A 12,980-nucleotide genomic window follows, 5' to 3' on the forward strand; every position below is an offset into this window, starting at 1 on the left:
TGGACTGATGGCAAGTTTCTGAAGTAGTTTCCACTAAGAGACGACGTTCATCAGAGCGTGGGTGAACCTGCGTATCACCCCACACTAAAGTTTAAACTGTGATCGAGCAGAGTGCCAAAATAATAATGAATGTAGACGTCTGTTGTTAATGTTGAACTGTATAAGATAAATAGATACTTTATTGATCCCGAGGGAAATTCAAAGCATCCAGTAGCAGATTAAAAATGACGTACATGACATGAAACATATGTTACAAATCAACCACAAAACCGAGGCCCCCCCCCCCCCCCTCCCATACATATATATTAAAAAAAGATTTAAAGAATACCTCTAGATGAATCAAACTTAAACTGTGCAATTAAAAATAGACTTATACAAGAAATGTACATAACCCGTGCAGGGATAAAAAATATATGTGAGATTTAAACAAGAACCTATAAACAGTTGAGGAAAAAAAAGTGTAATTAGACCTGAATATAAAAAATAAAACAGTATAAAAATATTTTAAAAGTAAAAAAATAAAAGAATGTTTTGAATAATGTATTTGGAGATCGCTCAACATACGACGATCATTCCAACATATTTATGAATACCAGTCGCGGCAACTGGATTAAAGTGCCTTGCACATACAGTATATGCAAATAAATAGCACTTAGCCAAAGTATGCACTTAGATCATCAGACTTTAATACTGATGAATAGGTAGACTGAAAAATAAACACAATGGATAACCCAATAAAAGGATCAGTCTTGATTAAGGGATCAAGGATCAGTCCTAAAGGGATCAGTCTGCAAGAAGCAGGAAAGCTACAGAGAATTTAGAGTTTTTAGTTACACAATCACCGCAAACCAAACAACCTCCTTTATTGCAAAACTCCAACTGAGAGTTCAGCTGCACAAATCTCCCCAAAAGAAAAAACTACTTACAGCATTCTGAACGTTCTACTTAGTGCAGAAACAGTCAAGATGTCTTTGACCTTGAGGAAAGATTTTTAACAAAGCTCGTCGTCGTGTTCCTGTATTTTACTCTGCGGCTGTGAAACCAGCAGATACATGAGAAACAAAGGAGACTCAATAAAAGAACACTTATGTGAGTGTGTTAGTTTAGGAAAATGTGAATTAATATAAATGTCATAACTTTAAATCAATTGTAGTTTGTTCTCAGAACAAACTGTATTACTATAAGTGAGCTCGACCTCGAGTCCTTCCATCGCTATGGAAACTGTGATGCTGCTGCCCTCCACTGTTTGAGCCAGTAAATATGTTCTCTGAAGTGGTTTTCAAATGCCAAAAGACTCCTCTTTTACTTGTCTATGTCTGGCTCTTACATAAACACTTAAATGTTGAATGAAGATATGCAGATGGATGGATGGATAGATGGATGAATGGATGGATGGAAACAAAAATCCAGTCTACTTTGAACTCAAACTATCATTTGAACTTTGTCTCGTCAATATTCTCAGCTGCATCATGGCTGTTAAAATGTGCATGTGCAACCAAAATGCATCGGGTACCTTTGAGTCATTCGCATTATAGTAAACATTTATGATTAATTATATAAATACTTATTATAAAATAGTTATAAGAAGTTGTGTCCTACCATTTAAGCTTTCTTTAAGTGTGAGAGTACATTAAATAATACATTTTGACATCTCTTTTCTTCCTCTCTGCCTCTCCAGCGCCCCTGAGTCAAGCTCGCAGAGGATGGAGGGACACAGGGAGGAGCCAGCAAAGGTTTGGCTGTTACATTTTACCCTATAAATCTTCCGTGTCACATGCATCACATCTTACTACGAGCTGAAACATGTAAATGCATTAAGACTCTGACAGTGAGAGTGGGCGGGGGGGGGGCAGCCGCAGCCTTCAGGCTAAAACGTGCCCTAAATCCCCTCAGCTTTCATCATGAACGGTCTTATATCTTTAACGATTAAAAAGGGATGGACGTTACATAACCTGCCTTTTTAACTTGTTACTAGTGGGTGTACTCTTGTCTTTTGCTGCTGCATTAAAAGGAGGACTCTATCTTGCATGAATGAGCTGCGCTCCATTTAAAGCTTTTCTCTCACTCACGTCACTCCAACTTCCATCATGTCTTAGTCTATCTCTCCCTCCGACCTCAAAGTTCCCTCAGCTCGTGTGGTTGTGACTCTCACACCCTCATGCAGAGATTCGAGAGGAAGATAAGAGGGACGAAGATTGACAACAGGAGCAAAAACGGTAGAGAAACAAAAAAAAAAACTGGGCATGTTTGGTTTGGAAATGTGAAGCTTGAGGCGAGTGGTACTGAAGCAGCTGAGTATCCATGAGACAGACAAGACAGGGATTCATCACAAGACAGAGTGGTAGTGTGCTCGCGGAAAATGTAGCTGCAATGCAAGAGATCCCTTATCACTTTCTCATCCCTGGGGGAGCTGAAGAGAACAAAAGCTGTGTATTTGATTGTTGGTTGAAGGGTGGTTCGGGGAACTTCAGCATGATTATTTCAGGAACGGTTATCAGGGTTTTTTTTTTTTTTTTTTACGTAACTTCATATCTTTGCTGTCTTACTTTAACAGACTGACGCTGCTGCTATCTGGTTCATAAGTTTAAAACTTGTAACTCACCTTTCTTCCTTCCTTTCCTCGCTCTTTGCAGGACCGGTCCGAGGAGGAGTTATCCCAGGTTGGTGCAGAGTTACGCTGGCCTGGCCAGCCTGCAGGCCTGACAGCACAGCTACAAGCGCTGAGGAAAGCTCTCTACCACAAGTACATCCAGGAAGTAGCCGCTCTCAAAGAGCAGCACAGCAGGGAGCTGAGGAGACTGAGAGAAGAGAAGGAAGAGGAGCCGAAAAGAGAGGAGCGTTCGGGAGAGAGAGGAGAGAGGGAGCAGGGTGTTCATGGTGTGAACGGAGCAGGAAGCTCCACTGAGAGCCTCGGGGCCGCTGCGCTGGAAGAGAAACAAGACTGGGAGAGAGTGGAGGAGGAAGTCGCCAAGGTAGGTGGTCATGTTTTTTTTTATTCATGTGTGTAGTCCTTATCAGTAAAACTGGGAACAGTTGGCAGTTGCTGCATTTACAAGAGAATCTAGTCCAACAAAAAAATATTGGAGTGTCCACAATTGGCTGCTTGTAGCTTATCAACATGAAAGTTTGTTTATCTCAGTCTTGTGTGATCATAAACTGAATATTCTTGGGTTGTGGCCTGCAGGGTGGACAAAAAAAGATGTTTTAAAATGTTTCCAGGGCTTTATATTAGTCATCACATTTGTCAGCTGCTTTAAAAATAAACTAAACAACTGACTTTGAAAATAAACAGCAGAATAATATATATTTAAAAATACTCCTGAGATGCAGCCCTAGATACTTACATTTAGTTATCTAACATAGAGAATCATTTTGCATCCTATAATTGATGATAACTTTGTTTAAGCACTATCTGTCCCTGGTGAGAAAGTTAAATCTTCCTCCGATCGGCGTCTTCTCACAGGTCATAGTGCAGATGTCTGTGGAGTTTGCACAGCAGACCGAGATGGCCCGAATCAACAAGAGTGCCTGTCAGACCAACACCTCCATGCAGACCCAGTTGGATGAAGAGGAGGTCGAGGACACCGACGAGCAGACTCCCATATGTTCTCCCGGCTGGCTGCACGAGTTGGAGAAGGAGCGGCTGGAGAGGGAGCTGATGGAGAAGAACGCTGAGATCAGAAAGTTAAAGGAGGAGCTGCAGAAAAACAAACCGGGACCCCAGCAGGTCGGTGTTTCACTCCCTCTCTGTTTCTCTCTACTGTAACATGTCAGGTGTTGTTTTGATCTCCCTCTTTTTCACCACTTCATATAATAACAATGTCTTCTGAGAGAATTCATTTCTGCTGTGTCATTCATTTTAGGATTCACTTTGTCGCAATGCAGGTGCTGCATGGATTATTGATTGTGTATGCTTAAGCCAATATGAATGTTTTTCTACAGCTTTGACCCTCTTCCATTTATTTATGGACTTTATAAAAAAACACAAGGTTACAATGAGAGTATTTGTTTGAGTTTACTTCAACTATTATTGTGGTGAAGGCAGTTTGATCTTGTGATTGCAGAGACAGACTTTTATTCTTGTTAGACCTGTATTCAGCAACTAACCCACTGGATCTTCAAATGTGCACAGTGGTTCTAACCTCTCATGTAACCAGTATTTAACTAAATATCCTCTCCTCTATGTCTTACTTACTGTATGTAAAGGACTTCCATGTAACAACACTTTAAGTTATCAAACTCAACCACTGACGACATTCAAATTTTTGTCAGTCCGACTTCACAGGGAACAAGTTTATCTTTTATTGTCAAAAAGTAACATTGAATGGACTTTAACATCCTTCATAGTATCTCATCTATCCGCTCTGCATGAACTGTTTCCCTCACATTGATTTAAGATCATTTCTTTATTTTTTATATCACTTGTAGTGTCTTGAATAGCTAATCCCGGAGCCTGCTGAGCTTTCACTAAGCGTTTACTGCATGATTAAACTTTGACCGTGTGATAGCAGGGGAGGCTGTCGGCTTCTCTTGTCTCTGTAAGATGAATTTCTCCAACACACACTCGGAGGTGATTCAGTACAAAGTTCTTAAGTTTGTTGTGAATCTACGACGCCTCAAGCAGAATATTTACACTTTTTTGGAATGAAGTCAATTGTTCTTTTTTTTTTTTTTTTTTGATATTGTAGATTCAAATTCTCAAGTTTACCAAAAAACTAAAAGAAGATTTTTGAATGAATGACACATCAGGTGATGATTGTTCAGATTTAGATTTTTAAACCCTAGTGCTCTGCTGTATATGCCTACATTCTTTTTATTGCTGTTTTTAATTTTCAGTAAATTGCATGCCTTACTATGATAAAGGAACATGCAATAGAAACATCCTCAGTCTGCTGCTCTGTGTGATGTCTGGTATTGATTTGACCTAAGAAACAAACCTGCGTTTCTGCTGTTCCTCCAGCAGGGGGAGCTGTTGCTTGTGCATGTCTCTGTGCCTCAGGTGCACCTGTTGCCATAGCAGCACAAAGATAGTAGTGTTTCCTCTGGGCTCCAAGGGAGTGAGAAGTGTGTCTTTGTGTTTGTGTGTGTCTGTGTGCACTCACAAACGAGCAGTGTGTGTTTACGCGTCGCCTTATTTGAATCCACTTTTTCTAATGGTCACTCATTCAGTCCCTCTGTCGTCTCCTGTTTAGAGTTTTCAGCAGTCTTTTACCCAACTGCTACTTTGCAATGACGGGGCTTCTGTCTGTGTTCTCTCTGCTGCCCGTCCAGACCTTGAGGACCCAAGAAGAAGAAGAAGAAGTTGAAGAAGAAGATCCAGGAGGGGCGAGAGGAAAGCAGGCGGCAGGAAGCAGAGTGTCCACCTGGAATGATGGAGAGTATCCCGATAAAGAAACTGAAAGGTATCGACAGAAATTTTGTTTTTACTAAGTTAGAGACATGCTTTATAAAAGAGGGACATTCTTACATTTTGTGTTTCTGTCATGATAACCTTGAATGAATTTATTTTAATCAAAGTACACTCAATATTTAGTGCATGGTCTTTGTAAGTTGGACAGATATTTTGAAATTGTCCTAAAGGCTTTTTTTTTGCCATTTTAAATATTGTGATTTGAATGAAGAAACTTTTCCTCTTCCTATTTCTCTTAAACTTACGTTTCTTGCTGCTTTCAGAAACGTCCTGCATAAGGCAAACGAGACACTCAGTCAGGTTCTTGTTGACGTCCTGAAAACTACGGCAGCGGCTGAAGAAACGATTGGCCTGCACATGAAAAGTCTGCGAGACGCCTCCAGTGGAGGGCAGCAGGGCTCACCGCCGCTCTCCCCCCCACAGAGAGCTATGAGACCTCATTCTGCAGGCAAGTGAGGTCTAAGCTACAGCATGCTTACATATAATGCCCCAGATGTTGAAAGTTAGTGGGAGGGAGGGAGACCTTCAACCTAAACAGTGTAAGAGCATGCACAGGTACTCCATTACATCTAAGTGGGGGATTTACAGTCTTTGGTGCCATGATCAGAATCCTAATCTTTATTTTTATGGAGTAGAGTATTAGTTTGCACAGTTGTCATGCATAAATGAAACATGATCACATGCAAACAGTAGCATGGACACAGGCTGTACTTCCATTCAGATGTCAGAAAAAACATCAGATTTGTCCTTCCTCTGAATGCTTCAATAAGATAAGGAATCCATGAGAGCTGAACACAATAAAGTTTCATGTTCACAAGCTGATTGTAGTAAAACCATAGCTACCTACATCAGTAGCTAAACTGAAGTATACTAAAGTACGGCTAACTGGCAGGGTTGTGGATCAGTGGACTTATATGTCATCAGGCTCTTTACTCGTTTTGTTGAAGTGAAACCTAAATCTGAAGTTGTGCGATGGATACGGGAAGTCTGTATTGTGCTGGTGTCATTCTGGCTTGATGGTTTCTGTGTTGTGTTTACAGAATCTTAAATTAGGGTTCAAAATGATATCTCAGTCACCCTGACTCTTCACACTTAGTAAACACCAGCACATTTTCTTGCTGCAGACTAAATATAGTTACATGATTGTAGCAGATTTTCAGTGTTTGTCCAGAACTGTAAAGCACATGAAGAGAATCACGGACAGTAGGTGTTTAAAGGGACTTAACTTCAGGGCTCATTTTAGTGCTGCTAAATTCTCATGTTTCAAAAGAATTGCCCAATTATCTGAGTTTTCCTGATAAAATTCTGCTAAAATATGTCATTTGTTATTGTTACATTATGAACAACAAAATTGTGGTTGGAGTCCCCTAAATTCTGCTGCAAATAATTAAATATTGTACCTAGTTTTGCAGACAGCATAACTTCAGCGTTGTTTCAATTTAAAAAAAGTGTTTTCTTATATTTTTTATATTTTTTCAAAACCTGCACCTTTTATTCTTTGTAAATGAAAGGGAAATGAAAAGAAAGTATTCATCTACATTGTACTGCTTAAAAAGAACAAAATTAAAATGAAATGAAACTGCATCATAACAGACTTATTCTGCAACTTCCTGCTATCATAATAGTCCTCCAGCAATGAGAACGTGATGATACAAATTATATACAGATGACGTCACATAAACTAGCCTAGAGGCTTAGTCATGTGAGCGTGTACTCATTTGATCCTGACGATGCATGTGCCTACGCTGTCATGATGGATTTATGTTCAGCACTGCACTGCATTCTGTTTTGAATATAAATGCATCAAAGTAACCACACAAAAATCATTTCTTTGAAGGCTGGCCTCCACCAAGCTGCTAAACTCGTTCTTTATGTGAGGATTAAATATTTACTGTTCTAGCAGCTTTTAACGTGCATGATTGTTTTCTCACAGCATTTTCGAATTAGAGCAAATATTTTACACATTCAACTGCAAACCTGTCAAGAAGGTTATATGAGACTGGTTATTCAAAAAATGATGACAATGTTATCTTTCATCTGTTCCTTTGGTCATACCAGGTCACTCACCAGGAAGTTCTCTGACCGGTGCAGAGGATGTGAGTTTGTGGTCCGGGGAGACGGAGACTGACGAGGGTCTGGAGCTGTCCCAGCAGATGATTGACAGCCTGCTGTTGGGGGCGGGAACTCAGCTGGAGAACGAGGAATACCTGATGGGTATCAGCAGTCGACTCCAGATGGCTCTGAAGAAGATGTTGATAGCGATCACAGACACAAGCAACCAGGTAAAAACTAAAAAATGCATCATGTTTTGGTTTTACTTTTATTAGGAACACTTTTCTCAGAGAACCAGGGTTTGAAAATATTGTTCCTGGAAGTTTGATACCAAACATTTAATATCTAATGTTTTAACATCGCGTTAAAAATCCTTTTAGGTAAAATGGGTTGAAAGCAGTAAGGTATTTAAAATAAACTTGTCGGTGTCATAGTGTGTGGACAACAAATAGAATGTGACGGCTCTTTTTTGTAAAAGATTCCGATTTCTGTGGCGTTCTTCATGAACACACCTCTCTCTGTATGTGCGTGCCTCAAAGTAACAACTAAACAGAACACTGTGGTGGTGACACATTTAGGCTTTGTCAAAACATTTAAATAGCCACACTTGACACTGTAAACCCCCTCTGTGGGTTTCTACGCCTGTTCATGGAGACACAATGAGGATGAGACTGCAGAATGTGGCCGGCAACAAAGTTGGCCTGTCTAGAATTCACACACAAAAGAGCTGCCTCATTCCCACTGGTTGCCTATAGATACGAGCGGTATTTACACTGAGCTTTTGTTTGCTCGATCAGCCTATCAGAGTCCAGTCCCCCCCCCCCCTCCCCGAGGCCTTGCATGTAGAGAGCGCCCGCTGTGTCCGGTGTCAGCCCGCAGAGACGGGGCCAGTTTAACTAGGCCAGCGAGTGTGTTACAGTAACTCACTGCACAGCACATCTTCCCCTTGGCTGAAATTCATGCGTTACTCACGCTCTGATGGATTTTATCTTGGCGATCTAAAAATAGATTTAAAGAAATATCTCCGTCAGACAGTGCATGTTGTTTTAACATCATGTTTTCATCTATTGAAATGTTTTTTTATTTCGTCTGTGAAATTGCTCTTCACCCAATTGTTTTTATATCATTAATCCAATTTATTTGGTTTATCTTTTTTTTTCAATTTTATATTTTTGTTCAAAGCCTTTTGCACTACAAGTTATTTTCTTTACATTCATTGACCATAGAGTCATGATAAAAAAAAATGTGAAAAACTAGGAGCTGAGAGGATGATATATCTACAATGTTATAATTGGTTAAACTACTTTTTCATTGCCCAAATAACTTTAAAATCTTCTAGGTCCAGGTCTGGTAATGTAAAAAAATATATATATACAATTTATGTGCTCTGAAAAAAAACTGTTTTGCGCTGCAGTTGGAACAAAAATATGTATGAACACATGTTTTCCATGAAATTGTGACACTTATTATCTGGCATTTTATGGGCCAGAATAAGTGGAAAAAAAATAAAAAGCTACTCAAATATCAAAATAATCTTTTTGTTGCAGATTACAGACTCATTCTGGTTTTACAAGCAGATTTACATGTTACACATTTTACATCCCCTCCATGCGTGCAAAATTAACAGCCCAATAAACTCTCAATCAGCGACGGCCCTAATGGTTTCCTCAATGATCGTCTTGCTGCTATTGATCTGTTATCCATTAGTCTTGTCTGTGAAGCGGTGTGGTCAACAGAGATTGATGTAACAAGCCGCTCAGGAATGTTAAGTGTCTTTGTCAACCTGCTGCTGTAAATAATTTGCCTGCTGAAGGTGTTTTCTTGCTCACTCTCCCTTTATCTGCCGGTGAGAGGTTGAAATTGTTGGTGTGCAGTCAGTGTGACAGCTGACATGCCAAACAGAGACTGTAGGTGGGACCAATAGGCAGCGAGTCACAACACCTTAATTGCTTCTTCTTCTTTTTTTCTTTTGCGGCTACATAGAGAGGTAATCTGGTTTGACAACTTTCTGTGGGCAGGGCGTGTGTTGTCTGTGGGTTATTTGTGTGTATAGACAGAGCGTGTGATCTATTCACAAACCTACCTGGCTCACTGGCTTTTATGATTAGAGCCACACCTGCTGCCCTCCCACTTCTGCTGAACAGTATCCTGCTCTGAGCGATCGATGTAGGAAGTGAGAGAGATATCCTCCAGTCTTCAGCGGTGGAAAAACTGCCTTTTTTACGATTTTAGTTTTTTTTCCCCCTCTCAAGCACTTGGGTAAAGTGTAACCGAGTGACAGTTGCCAGCCTGGGGTAAGAACACCTCCCCATTGAAGAGAGATCTGGCTTCAGTGGGTAATATTATGGAGCAAGCCTGGGAGCATGCGTGGAGAAGGAATGACAGACGTACAAGAAGGAAGTAAAGAGGAAGAAGTGAATGATCCCGGTGCTGAGTTTCATTTACTGCACACGGCTGCGGCTTGGACCAAACAGTTGAAAGGGGCCCCTGGGGGGGGTTCTCTGCAGGTCGGGGGTTGCTACGGCATCGTAGTGTTGTTAATGAATCTCCAGAGAGAAAGAGAGAGAGAGCAGGGAGAGTAGGTAGAGAGAGAGAGAGAGAGAGAGAGAGGAGAGAGCAAGCCAGAACAGACGTGGGGGTGTGAGCTCCACAGAGCGGGATGATACGGTTTCACTCTGAAGAAAGAAGGTCAGTGAGAACAGCGAGACAGACAGAGCGTTGGTGATCTTCGAAGAGGAGAAGAAGAAGAAATGTCTGTCTTTGTGTTTACATACCTGCTGTGGTCATGTTCAGGAATGTTTTTTAATCCGTCAGACCCCGATGGGACTTCCACCTGCTGCCGAGGATGACACTTTTTGCTAGGACTAGAGAATTTTCTCACCTCTTTTCTGGTTTTCAATATCTACCTGGAAGTTCTTCTGCCTCCACAATGAGCAAACTGATTGAGATAACGTGAATGTCACCCTCTTCAGATGTTGTTTACTCACCCTGTGTGTGTGGAGAACACATAGAAACTGTTGCTTGGAGCCGTCCACAACTACCTACTGCTTCTTTCCCCACCGGACTTCATGCTCATTTGCGCTATCTCAGCCTGCAGATAATGACAAACTGAAAACTCCTTTTGATGAATCCAGAAAAGCAGCTCAGACATAACAAACCAAAGTTCTTTTATTTATCCATCCATCCTTTACCATGGATTCCTACCGCTCATACTGGAACTCAAGCCTGCAGAGCACCACGTGGGTGGAAGGGGAGGACCAGGACGTGTACGAGGTGGAATCCCGCGTCCCACTCCCCCGACCGTTCCCGATTTGCAGCCCCTTAACCGAGAAAAACTCTGTGGTGGTGCAGACTCAAATCTCTCACGTCAATCACAGGACTAGTGGTCACCTTCTTAAGGTTATCTCCAAAATCTCCCTGCCCACCCCTCCTTATACAGTAAGTTTACACCTGCTAACTCATGACTGTGCTGCTCGGCAAATAGTTTGTGTGATTTCAAACAGTCTGTGTGGTAAATAAAGAGAACTGGGCTGTTGATTAATATTTTAAAGGTACATTTTATCAGCCTGTCTCACGGCCAGCACATGCAGATGTGATGCAAGTTTAATGTGATTCAACAAAGCAGCATGGCAGCTCTGCCCGTGCTGCTGCTTTGAAACAGTCAGTGAAAGGTTAGAAGTGTTCGATGTGGCAGGGTCACTTTACCACTTCCTGGTTCCCATCATGTTACAATGAGACCTTTGCTCAGGGAGATACGGTAATCTATGGAAAGTAACTGACATAAATGTGAGGCGGTTGACTGGTTACTGCATGGTGATGATTTCACAGTTGACGTCATCAGTCAACTGACAGGAAGATCACTTTACATTTATGATGCCATTAACTTTGTATTTCTGTTACATCTGCACAAAGTAGAGCTGGGAATCTTTGGGTGTCTCACGATTCCATTTCGATTCTTGGGATCACGATTCGATTCAGAATCTATTTTCGATTCAAAATTATTCTGGATTCATCATTCAAAGTCTATTTTTGAATTAGTACATACTTCAGGATCTACTCCAGTCATCTGTGAGACTGAGTGAATTTCTTGTTGCTCCATGTGTCATTCTACTGAGTTAAAGAGCTAGTCGATTTTTGGAAGTTATGAATCAATTTAATAGATAAGAATCAAACTTTTTACATGAAACGATTTTTTCCCCACCTCTAGCAAACAAAGCCTCAGTTTGTTAATGACTTTTGCATGAGTATGAATGTATGGATGTAAAAGTCGGTCTTTTTAACATAATGCACATAACCAAGGAATTGTGTATCCAAAGCGACGTACATCAGAGAGTAAGTACAACACAAGCAAGGATCTAGAAAAAAAGGGAACAATGTGAGTAAGAGCAAACAATCAGCTTTGAGTCCGATTGGACACACAGGTGCTGACAGGAAGTGACCAGAGGCAAAGCACAACATTGAGGGCAGTTCTTGAGAGCTCTAATCAGTATAGAAACCATCTTGTAAGTCATTGTTATCAAACAAAAACCATCAAAGGTGCAGAGGGACTCTGCAGATCCAATGGAGTTTGGAAGTTCAATCAAATCATTTATAATTGTTGTATTTCCATAAAAGCAGCAGCAACAAAACCATGGGTCTAACTTGCCTAACTTGAGTTATGAATTTGCTTTCCAGTTTCAAATACTATAAACGACTCACATTGATATCATACTAAAATCTACTTTATGTAATAAGTAGATATAAAAAGGTCTGTGACCAAATGGTCTTTACTTGAAATCAGTATCTCCAAACTAATAAGAGTGTGTTTTGGGTTGAGTATGTATTTTGTGATATTAAATGTAATATGAGAGAAGATAAACATGATGTCCCTGTGAGGGAGTTTGTTCTGAACTTCATCCTGCAGTTTCACATTCGATTGGATCATGCTTATTACAGAGAAAAGCCGAAACATAAACATCTCTAAAGCACACATAACAGTTTACACACTTATATACACACCTTTAAACCATAGTGACATACTGCCCATGCCCTGTAACATTACCTGTTAGTGTGAAGAAAAACACCAATGTATGAATGTAACATGGAAACATCATGTCAAAGAATCAAATTGATATAAATTACATTTAGCTTTAATTTATGCTCAAAAATTATAAGCCAGAAAATTTACTATATAACAAACATTTCTTTAACTGACCTTCAAGTTTAAACCCTTTGATTGAAAAACATGACTCATTTTGTTTTTTTCTTCTAAACCTATTAAATGCTAAGTCCAGTTGTAACACTCATTCCTGTGCATCAATTTTTCTGTCCTCTTCCTCTCTCAGCTCGAACATGCCCGGATGACCCAGACAGAGCTGATGCGCGAGTCCTTCCGCCACAACCAGGAGATGAGCGAGCTGCTGCAGAAGCAGGAGGAGCTGCAGGAGAGGCTGTCCGAGGAGGCCCGGGCACGAGAGCAGCTCGCTCTGGAGCTCCACAGGGCTGAGGGTGAGTTCTTCTGTTTTTTTGCTTTTTCATA

The 12,980-nt window shown here is 40.7% G+C and overlaps 1 protein-coding gene across 7 annotated transcripts in view; it reads left to right on the forward strand.

Moving 5' to 3' along the window:
• akap9 (A kinase (PRKA) anchor protein 9) overlaps window positions 1-12,980 on the forward strand; it is a 67,025-nt gene that overhangs the window by 26,987 nt on the left and 27,058 nt on the right. For all 7 annotated transcript variants that reach the window (XM_065948543.1, XM_065948541.1, XM_020655965.3 and 4 more), the window contains 7 exons: window positions 1,679-1,733; window positions 2,634-2,972; window positions 3,464-3,727; window positions 5,272-5,402; window positions 5,674-5,858; window positions 7,469-7,692; window positions 12,787-12,949. In XM_065948543.1, coding sequence (XP_065804615.1) covers window positions 1,679-1,733; window positions 2,634-2,972; window positions 3,464-3,727; window positions 5,272-5,402; window positions 5,674-5,858; window positions 7,469-7,692; window positions 12,787-12,949 — 1,361 coding nt within the window. The remainder of the gene's footprint in view (window positions 1-1,678; window positions 1,734-2,633; window positions 2,973-3,463; window positions 3,728-5,271; window positions 5,403-5,673; window positions 5,859-7,468; window positions 7,693-12,786; window positions 12,950-12,980) is intronic.

Source organism: Labrus bergylta, chromosome 19, assembly GCF_963930695.1.
Source record: "Labrus bergylta chromosome 19, fLabBer1.1, whole genome shotgun sequence".
NCBI lineage: Eukaryota > Metazoa > Chordata > Actinopteri > Labriformes > Labridae > Labrus > Labrus bergylta.